At 47.2% G+C, this 11,274-nt stretch overlaps 1 protein-coding gene across 1 annotated transcript in view; it reads right to left on the bottom strand.

Annotated features, from left to right (window-relative positions):
• Positions 1–721: 721 nt before the first annotated feature.
• Positions 722–11,274, bottom strand: part of LOC116987170 (solute carrier family 2, facilitated glucose transporter member 11-like) — a 42,001-nt gene continuing 31,448 nt past the window's right edge. The window contains exons 9-12 of the mRNA XM_033043046.1: positions 8,560–8,661; positions 6,002–6,077; positions 4,101–4,228; positions 722–1,356 (exon numbers count right to left, since the gene is read on the bottom strand). Coding sequence (XP_032898937.1) covers positions 1,144–1,356; positions 4,101–4,228; positions 6,002–6,077; positions 8,560–8,661 — 519 coding nt within the window. The 3' untranslated portion in view covers positions 722–1,143. The remainder of the gene's footprint in view (positions 1,357–4,100; positions 4,229–6,001; positions 6,078–8,559; positions 8,662–11,274) is intronic.

The following is an 11,274-nucleotide window of genomic DNA, read 5'->3' as shown; positions in this document are numbered from 1 at the left end:
GGAAAATCACAATGATGCATTGGAAAGTATCCACATTCCGATGTGGGAGGAGCTGGCAGTTTTAGAGCAGATTAAGGTGGATAAATCCCCGGGGCCTGATGAATAGTTTAGATTAGATTAGTTTATTATCATCGCGTATACCGAGTTACAGTGAAAAGAAAAGACTAGACATGATTACAATCAAGCCGTCCACAATGCACAGATAAAGGGCGGCACTGTGGCGCAGTGGTGGAGTTGCTACCTTATGCCCCTGTCCCACTTAGGAAACCCGAACGGAAACCTCTGGGGACTTTGCGCCCCACCCAAGGTTTCCGTGCAGTTCCCGGAGGTTGCAGGTGGTTGCCGGAGGTTGCAGGTAGTGGAAGCAGGTAGGGAGACTGACAAAAACCTCCGGGAATCGCACGGAAACCTTGGGTGGGGCACAAAGTCTCCAGAGGTATCCATTCAGGTTTCCCAAGTGGGACAGGGGCATATTATATTACAGCGCCAGAGAACCGGGTTCGATCCCGACTACGGGCGGGTAGCTGCGGGGATTCACAAGGTATGCAGAGTTGCCACGCATAGGGCGCAGACAAAGTTACAAGCGTTCAATGTAGTCCCCAAATAGTCCCTCTTTGTTCTCCGCAGCCCCCTCCCCTCCCCCACACCGGGCCCCCCTTTGTTCTCTCGGCGCCCCACCCCCCCCACTGGGTTCGTCTTTGTTATCAGTGGTCCCATCCCCCACCTTATTGGAATTGTTCCTGACTGGAATCAATGCTGAAAGCGGTTGGTGCATGCAAAGTAACAACTGTGCAGGAGAAACAAGGAAGACTATTTTATGTAATCGCCACATGAAATTATTATTATGTACTTTATTCCAATCAAAAGTTTGAGATCTACTGCTATCAACACTCAGCAGATGACGAAGCATCTCATCTGTGGAGCAGGAAGACTCTAGTCAGAAGAGGCACTACTGTAGCAAGGAGATAATCAGGTTTAGAAAAAGGCTGAAATTGTTCTATTTTTTAACTGCGAACCTAACAAACAAAGCTGTTCCAAAACACGTGGAGTGGCCGTGAGACGTCTACCGCCGCTGGTCACTGGAACAAGCTGCATCCGGCCCTGCAGTCCCACCTCAAACCAAGATGGCCGCCGGCAGCAACATTAAGGTTTCCTCACAACGGCCAACGTCACACCTGCCATAATTCCGTCCGCAGGCGCAATCGGTAAACCGCACCGCAAATTCCGAGCCCAAAATTCCTTCTCGATCTCCACGAAGGTCTTGTTCTTAGTCTCGGGTAAAACCACGTAGACAAACAGCGAGACAAGGAGGCACACGACGAGGAAGATGAGGAAGCAGAGGTGCTGCATGGTCTCCTGGCAACAAAGACAATGGTTCAACGGTGTTGTTATTGTCACATAGTCATAGAGTTAGACAGCATGGAAACAGGCCCTTCAGCCCAACTTGCCCACACCGAACAACATGTCCCAGCTACACTAGTCCCACTTGCCTGCATTCGGCCCATATCCCTCTAAACCTGTCCTATTCATGTACCTGTCAAAATGTTTCTTAAATGATGCAATAGTCCCTGCCTCAATGACCTCTTCCGACACCCACCACCCATTGTGTGAAAAATTTACCCTTCAGGTTCCTAGAAAGTTTCTAGTAGAAACATAGAAAATAGGTGCAGGAGGAGGCCATTCGGCCCTTCGAGCCAGCACCGCCATTCATTGCGATCATGGCTGATCGTCCCCTATCAATAATCCGTGCCTGCCTTCTCCCCATATCCCTTGACTCCACTAGCCCCTAGAGCTCTATCTAACTCTCTCTGAAATCCATCCAGTGACTTGGCCTCCACTGCCCTCTGTGGCAGGGAATTCCATAAATTCACAACTCTCTGGGTGAAAATGTTTTTTCTCACCTCAGTCTTAAATGACCTCCCATTTATTCTAAGACTGTGGCCCCTGGTTCTGGACTCGCCCAACATTGGGAACATTTTTCCAGCATCTAGCTTGTCCAGTCCTTTTATAATTTTATATGTTTCTATAAGCTATATTATATGTTTCTACAGCTATATTAATAGCAAAAGGATAACGAGGGATAAAATTGGTCCATTGGAGAAACAGAGTGGGCAGCTATCTGCAGAGCCAAAAGAGATGGGGGAGATATTGAACAATTTATTTTCTTCGGTATTCACCAAGGAGAAGGATATTGAATTATGTGAGGTAATGGAAACTAGTAGAGTAGCTATGGATACTGTGAGTTTCAAAGTAAAAGAAGTACTGACACTTTTGAAAAATATAAAAGTGGATAAGTCTCCAGGTCCTGACAGGATATTCCCTAGGACATTGAGGGAAGTTAGTGTAGAAATAGCCGGGGCTATGACAGAAATATTTCAAATGTCATTAGAAACGGGAATAGTCCCCGAGGATTGGCGTACTGCGCATGTTGTTCCATTGTTTAAAAAGGGTTCTAAGAGTAAACCTAGCAATTATAGACCTGTTAGTTTGACTTCAGTGGTGGGCAAATTAATGGAAAAGATACTTAGAGATAATATATATAAGCATATGGATAAACAGGGTCTGATTAGTAACAGTCAACATGGATTTGTGCCTGGAAGGTCATGTTTGACTAATCTTCTTGAATTTTTTGAAGAGGTTACTAGGGAAATTGACGAGGGTAAAGCAGTGGATGTTGTCTATATGGACTTTAGTACGGCCTTTGACAAGGTTCCTCATGGAAGGTTGGTTAAGAAGGTTAAACTGTTGGGTATAAATGCAGGAATAGCAAGATGGATTCAGCAGTGGCTAAATGGGAGAAGCCAGAGGGTAATGGTGGATGACTGTTTGTCGGGTTGGAGGCAGGTGACTGGTGGGGTGCCTCAGGGATCTGTGTTGGGTCCTTTGTTGTTTGTCATGTACATCAATGATCTGGATGAAGGGGTGGTAAATTGGATTAGTAAGTATGCAGATGATACCAAGATAGGGGGTGTTGTGGATAATGAAGAGGATTTCCAAAGTCTACAGAGTGATTTAGGCCATTTGGAAAAATGGGCTGAAAGATGGCAGATGGAGTTTAATGCTGATAAATGTGAGGTGTTACACCTTGGCAGGACAAATCAAAATAGGACGTACATGATAAATGGTAGGGAATTGAAGAATACAGTTGAACAGAGGGATCTGGGAATAACCGTGCATAGTTCCTTGAAGGTGGAATCTCATATAGATAGGGTGGTAAAGAAAGCTTTTGGTATGCTAGCCTTTATAAATCAGAGCATTGAGTATAGAAGCTGGGATGTAATGTTAAAATTGTACAAGGCATTGGTGAGACCAAATCTGGAGCATGGTGTACAATTTTGGTCGCCCAATTATAGGAAGGATGTCAACAAAATAGAGAGAGTACAGAGGAGATTTACTAGAATGTTGCCTGGGTTTCAACAACTAAGTTACAGAGATAGGTTGAATAAGTTAAGTCTTTATTCTCTGGAGCGCAGAAGGTTAAGGGGGGACTTGATAGAGGTCTTTAAAATGATGAGAGGGATAGACAGAGTTGATGTGGACAAGCTTTTCCCTTTGAGAATAGGGAAGATTCAAACAAGAGGACATGACTTCAGAATTAAGGGACAGAAGTTTAGGGGTAACATGAGGGGGAACTTCTTTACTCAGAGAGTGGTAGCGGTGTGGAATGAGCTTCCAGTGGAAGTGGTGGCGGCAGGTTCGTTGGTATCATTTAAAAATAAATTGGATAGGCATATGGATGAGAAGGGAATGGAGGGTTATGGTATGAGTGCAGGCAGGTGGGACTAAGGGAAAAAAGTTGTTTGGCACGGACTTGTAGGGCCGAGATGGCCTGTTTCCGTGCTGTAATTGTTATATGGTTATAAGATCGCCCTTCATCCTTCCAGCCATCACCATCCTTGGACGCCATGTCCCACTCCTCGCCCACCCACCTTTGTTCCCCGTGGTGCTGAGGTCAGACACTGGTTGGGACAGAGGGCAGAGGCAAGTCCGCCCTTCCGCTCAAATGCAAACCCTTCCCTTCCTCACTACACGGGTTGGGTGGGTGGAACGTTGGTGGGGATGGGGGATGCATTGGGTTCACTGGGCTAACAGCAACTTACCACAATCAGGGGGAAGGTCATACTGACGAGGAAGAAGCTGAGCCAGCTAATGGCGCCACTGGCCATGTAGGCTGCTGGCCGGGCCTTCTGTGTGAACAGCTCCCCCGTCACCGTGTTGGTCACTCCCCCTGGAGACAGACAAGCGACTCGGTGAAGCGCACATGTGGGAAGGAACTGCAGATGCTGGTTTAAATCGACAGTAGACAGAAAATGCTGGAGTAACTCAGAAACGTGTCGAAACGTCACCCATTCCCTCTCCCCAGAGATGCTGCCAGTCCCGCTGAGTTACTCCAGCATTTTGTGTCTATCTTCAGTGAAGCACATTTAGATTTCCCTCCCCCCCCCCCCCCCCCCCCCCGTATTGACCTGGCTTTACATTGCTGGAGACCTTCAGTGAAGAGCTACCGTTCCCTCCTGTCCCCATTATAACCAGGCGTTCAGGGAACCAAGAGCTACAGGAGGAATCCAGGTGGGACCAGCTTACATTGAATTCCAGACTCCACGAAGTATGGGGAAACCATATCACGAGATTAGTTTAGTTTAGAGATTCTGCCCACTGAGTCCACACCGACCATCGATCGCCCATTCACACACGTGCTGGTGCAGGATTCACAAAACGTCAATTTGCAAGTCGAATCGGTAGTAAGGAAGGCAAATGCAATGCCAGCATTTGTTTTGAGAGGATTAGAATATAAAAACAGGGATGTAATGCTGAGGCTTTATAAGGCACTGGTCAGATCGCATTTGGGGTATTGTGAGCAGTTTTGGGCTCCATATCCGAGGAAGGGTGTGCTGGCTTTGGAGAGGGTGCAGAGGAGGTTTACAAGAATGATCCCATGCATGACTGGGTTAACATATGATGAGCGTTTGATGGCACTGGGCCTGTAGTCGCTGGAGTTTCGAAGGCTGAGGAGAGGGAGGACCTCATTGAATTTTACCAAATAGTGAAAGGCCTGGATAGAGTGGGTGTGGAGAGGATGTCTCCACTAGTGGGAGAGTCTAGGACCAGAGGCCACACAGCCTCAGAATAAAAAGACGTACCTTTCGAAAGGAGATGAGGAGGAATTTCTTTACAGAGGGTTTGGTGAATTTGTGGAATTCATTAGGCTGTGGAGGCCTAGTATATGTGAAACTACACACACACACACACAGCACCGGGGGTCGGGTTTGAATCCAGGGTTCTGGCACTGTGAGGCAGCGGCTCTTTCAATTGAGCCACTGTGTCGCCCCTAGCTGAAGCACTGTGGTGCATCTAAACAAGATGTTGCTTCTAAATCCTAAACCTCTGCTCCAGTGGGATTGGGAACTTAATAACAAGCAGACTCTGAGACACCCCGACATTCTTGAAAATGAACACAGATTATTTGAAGTTGTTTAGTTTAGTTTACAGTTTAGTTCAGAGATACAGCGCGGAAACAGGCCCTTCGGCCCTTCATGTCTGCGCCGGCCAGTGATCCCCGCACACCAACACTCTCCTATACACACACTAGGAACCAATTAGCCTACAAACCCGTACGTCTTGGGAGTGTGGGAGGAAACTGAAGATCTCGGAGAAAACCCACGCGGGTCACGGGGAGAACGTACAAACTCCGTACAGACCGCACCCGTAGTTGGGATCAAACCCGGGTCTCTGGCGCTGTAAGGCAGTAGCTCTACCGCTGCCCCTTCGTGCCCCCATTTTGCTAATATAATATTGTATCATACTGTAAGTACCATATTGATAATTGAACAAGACCGATTTCAGAGGTGTAGTCAGATACACAAGGACATCTGCTGGAGATATTAAATGGACTGCAGAATCAAACTGATGGAGAATAAAAGGTAGATGACCCAAAGTTATCAAACGGAAACAGTTGTATGTCAACACTTTTTAACTTGAGGTTTAATATAAATATACTTACCTGGTCCCAGGCCAAAGCTCAGAATAAATGCAAACAAAAACGTCATTGTCATATAGGGCACCAAGAAATAGGAATCCTGCAAACACAAATGTCAAATCATGTCAAAGGCAGATCATGCAACGTGATACTGGAGAATCTCTGCACAGGTTCGAGTCGGGGATCCCAATCTCTACTGGATGTTTATTTTGAGTCTAGTTTAGAGATACAGCGCAGAAACAGGCCCTTTGGCCCACCGAGTCCGCACTGACCAGCGATTCCCACACAATAGCACAATTACACACAGTAGGGTCCATTTACAATCTTTACCGAAACCAATTAACCTGGAGTGTGTGGGGGAAACAGGAGCATGTACAAACTCCGCACAGAAAGCACCCGTAGTCAGGCTCACACCCGGCTCTCTGGGGCTGTGAGGCAGCAACTCCACTGCTGCACCACCGTGCCACCCATGTTCTATCTTGTGTCTGTGTCTATCTGCACTGGGCCACAAGCAAAGCCAGATTCAGGGTACTGCTAGAACACTACATTCCTTCCCACACTATCTATGAATTGTTGATGTCAGTGGTTTATGGGAAGGACATGTCGGCTCACGGAAATGAAGATGCAATGGGGTTCATAAGGTCATAAGGAATAGGAGTAGAATTGGGCCATTCGGCCCATCAAGTCTACTCCGCCATTCAATCATGGCTGATCTATCTCTTCCTCCGACCTAACCCCATTCTCCTGCCTTCTCCCCATAGCCCCTGACACCTTGCGGTTGTGGACGGTGGTTTGATTCTTAGCATTGAAGATGCAGAGGAGTCTGTTTCCACGCTGTATCACTAATCTAAACAAAACTAAACTAAGATATAAGGAGTTACCAGAGAGACTCGTGCAACTCACTGCTGGCCCACATCACGTTAATAGGTTAAAAGTCCAGCTTTGCCAACTTTCAAATGATCAGAAAGATTGATACTGAGAAACTCCAGTCCCAGAAAACTGATACCCATGCATGGGTAGAGATTGATTAATGTTGATATTTGTCATATACAGGTCATTCCTAAGACACCTCACGTTATAGAAAATGGTTATAAAAGCAATAATATCAATAGGGAAAGAAAAGGTGGTTAGGGTGAGAGTTTCTGACTCGCAATAAGAAATTTATGTTTCTTGCAGGGATTTATATTCAGGTACAGGTTTAGGTTTATTCTATCACAGGCTACCAGAGGCCGATGGCTACCTAAAGTCCCTCCGGGCAACCTAAAAGCCATGTCATTTTGCCAGGCTTGGCCCCACTCTCTATCTCTCTATCTCTCTCCGTCTCCGCCTGCCATCTGTGTCCGGGCCGCCGAGTCTCCGCTCTCCGGCCGTTCCTCATCCGCCAGCACGGCTGGCCGCCCTGCACATGCGCACAACCCCCCCCCCCCCTGCACACGCGCACTGCCGCAGCCAGCCACATGTCTTGATTGGTGAATATGTTTAGTTTGTGACTTCATTTGATGCAGAAATAATATGTGAATGCTTCGTTGAGCATAATTCCGACTGGTAACTACGCACTTCGTCCGAGCAGATTATCGTACCTGGCATGCAAGCCGTCTTAAATGACCACCTAAACTGTCATTTGGCAACCTAAAAAGCTGCCTAGGTTGCCCGGCTGGCATCAGAGAAAAAAAGTTAAGTGAGAGCCCTGAGTGCACGTCGACCAATCGCTCGCTAGCTCTGTTTTACCCCACTTTTGCATCCACTTCCCACACATCAGGGGTGATTTTTCAGAGGCCGATCAACTTAGAAACCTGCACGTCTTTGAGATGTGGGGTGAAACCGGAGCACACGGTCACAGGGAGAATGTGCAAACTCATCACAGACAGCACCCGAGGTCAGGATCAAACCCAGATCTCTGTCTGAGAGACAGCAGATCCACTAGATGCGCCTCTGTGCCACCTCTTAATTCTACCTCATTGAATTATTCCATGATTGTACTTTACTAATATTCTTTTGTACTGTTCAGATTTATTTTTGCACGACAATCATGCACCATTCTTCTCTCTGCACTCATCATTGTGTATTGTTGTATTACTGTAAGTAACTGTTTACTCGGGGAGCTTCATGTGAATAGGGATTTCACTGCACTCTGGTGTATACGATAATAAACTAATTTGAATCTGAGCTTGGAGTTTAGGTTATTGTCACGTCTATCAAGGTATAGCAAAAAGATTTAGTTGCGTGCTAACCAGTCAGTGGAAAGACAATACATGATTACAATATTTGCAGATACATGTCAAAGGGAATAATGTGAATAACGTTTAGTGCAAGACAAAGTCCAGTAAAGTCTGATCTAAGATAGGCCGAGGGTTTCGAGTGAGGTTGATAATAGCTCAGGACTGCACTCTGGTTGTTGGTAGGATGGTTCGAAGAAACTGTCCCTGAATCTGAAGGTGTGCGTTTTCACACTTCTATATCTTTGACCCGATGGGAGAGGGGAGGACCCTAACCCTTGATTATGCTGCTGGCCTTGCCGAGGGGGCGTGCGGTTTTAAAGGGGAGGGAGGTTGGAATCTGAACCAATAGACAAGCCTTCTTACCTGGTAGGTTAGTGTAATGGTTATTACGGCACACCACACAGCCATGAGGAAATAGCCACCGATGATGAGGACCCGCCTGCCGAGCCATTCAATCAAAAGGCTCTGGAAATGAATGACACCATTAACAGTGTCTCAGAGAGACTCGGGAAGACTCAACACTCAGTGTACTCAGGTACATTTAAGCTGGAAAGGTGCAGAGATTGTAGGGTTTGGCCATTAAGCAGGGAATTATGGCGCGGTGTCCAGCAGTCGTTTAGTTTAGAGTTACAGCACAGAAACAGGCCCTTCGGCCCACGCCGACCAGCGATCCCCGCACATTAACACGATCCTACACCCACTGTGGACAATTTTTTTAATACATTTTCCAAGCCAAGTAACCTACAAACCTGTACTTCTTTGGAGTGTGGGAGGAAACCGAAAACCTCAGAGAAAACCTGCGTAAGTCATGGGGAGAACGTACAAACTCCGTACAGACAGCACCCGTAGTCGGGATCGAACCCGGGTCTCCGACGCTGCATTCGCTGTAAGGCAGCAACTCTACCGCTGCGCCACCGTGACACCCTAGTATTGCTGCCTTACAGCGGCAGAAGCCCTGGTTCGATCCTGACCGCAGGTGCTGTCTGTACAGAGTTCGTATGTTCTCCCCACGACCTGCGTGGCTTTTCCCCGGGTGAACCTGCTTCCTCCCAAAGACGTGCAGGTTTGTAGGTTAATTGGCTTGGTGCAATTGTAAATTGTCCCTAGTGTGTGTAGGATAGCGTTAGCGTGCGGGGATCGCCAGTCGGCGCGGACTCGGTGGGCCGATGGGCCTGTTTCCGCGCTGTATCTCTAAACTAAACTAAACTAAAGATTTACGAGGATGTTGCCTTTAAGCTGGAGAGGGTGCACAGCAGATTTATGAGGATGTTGCCCGGACAAGATCCTGATTTATAGGGAATTGAGCAGGCTAGGACTTTATCCCTTGAAGCGCAGGAGGATGAGGGGTGATGTTATAGAGGCGCCTTGGCCTTCATCAGTCAGAGTATTGAGTATTGAAGTTGGTAAGTCATGTTGCAGTTATACAAGTCGTCGGTGAGGCCATATTTAGAATATTGTGTTCAGTTTTGATCACCATGTTATAGGAAATATGTTGTCAAGATGGAAAGGGTGTAGAGAAGATTTACAAAGATGTTGCCAGGACCCGAGGGCCTGAGCTATAGGGAGAGATGAAGCAGTCTAGGACTCTATTCCTTGGAGAGCAGTAGGATGAGCGGTGTGGGAGGAAACCGGAGCACCTGGAGGAAACCCACATGGTCACAAGAAGAAGGTGCAAACTCCACACTGACAGCAACCGAGGTCAGGATTGAACCCAGTCAATGTATTGAAGACCTCCTTGACCACCCTATTTACCTGCGATGCAACCTTCTGGGAACTATGTATCTGCACTCCTAGATCTGTCTTCTCTACAACACTCCCTATGGTGCTACCATTCACTGTGAAGGTCCCATCCTGGTTTGACTTTCCAAAATGCAACACCTTGCACTTATCTCCATTGACCTCCATAATCTGCATTAACCTCCATTGACCATTCTTCAGCCCACTTTCCCAGCGTCCCGCCTCACAGGAATAATGAACTTTTATCATCCGCACCTCTTCACACACAAGCAAACAGCATTTGACATTGGCTTAAATCTCGTCGCAGCCCGAGGCCGTTCAGCCCATCTTTGACATTTCAGCCCACCCTTCACTGCGTTTGGTAACTTGTTCTCAAGACCTTAGTAATATAAAATGCAGGGCTTCGCTAATTAGAAGCTTCCTCGTTAACACGTGAGGTTCAAGGGGCTGCACGGTGGCGCAGCGGGGGAGGGAGGGAGAACGTGCAAACTCCGTACAGTCAGCACCCGTAGTCAGGATCGAACCCGGGTCTCTATTGCAGCAAGGCAGAGACTCGGGTGCTGGAAGGCAGCCATTCTACCGCTGCACCACTGTGCCGCACTTGTCCTGCACATCTCCTTTAAACTTTCCCTCTCTCACCCTAAAGCTATGCTCTCTAGCTTATGACATTTCCAGCTTCGGCAGACAATCTGGCTGATCACCCTATCTATGCCTCTGATAACTTCACAAACTTCTATCAGGTCTCCTCTCAGCCTCCGACACTCCAAGGAAAACAATCCAAGTTTGCTCAACTTCTAGAGTCATAGAGTGATACAGTGTGGAAACAGGCCCTTCGGCCCAACTTGCCCATACCGGCCAACAATGTTCCAGCTACACTGGTCCCACCTGCCTGCGTTTGGTCCATATCCCTCCAAACTTGTCCTAACCATGTACCTGTCTAACTGTTTCTTAAACGTTGGGATGGTCCTCCTCTGGCAGCTTGTTCCATACATCCATCACCTTCTAATAAGAATAAGGGGTAAGCCATTTAGGACTGAGATGAGGAAACACTTTTTCACCCAGAGAGTTATGAATCTGTGGAATTCTCTGCCACAGAAGGCAGTAGAGGCCAACTCACTGGATGTTTTCAAGGGAGAGTTAGATTTAGCTCTTAGGGCTAACGGAATCAAAGGATATGGGGAAAAAGCAGGAACGGGGTACTGATTTTGGATGATCAACCATAATCATATTAAATGGCGGTGTTGAGTCGAAGGTCCGAATGGCCTACTCCTGCACCTATTTTCTATGTTTCTAATGCGGGCAACATTCAGGTCAACCTCTTCTGTACCAATCTGCAATGAA

The sequence above is a fragment of the Amblyraja radiata genome, chromosome 25 (genome assembly GCF_010909765.2).
Source record: "Amblyraja radiata isolate CabotCenter1 chromosome 25, sAmbRad1.1.pri, whole genome shotgun sequence".
In the NCBI taxonomy this organism is placed as follows: Eukaryota; Metazoa; Chordata; class Chondrichthyes; order Rajiformes; family Rajidae; genus Amblyraja; species Amblyraja radiata.
Note: the sequence above shows the minus strand (reverse complement) of the source record. Positions and strands in the feature narration are given on the sequence as shown.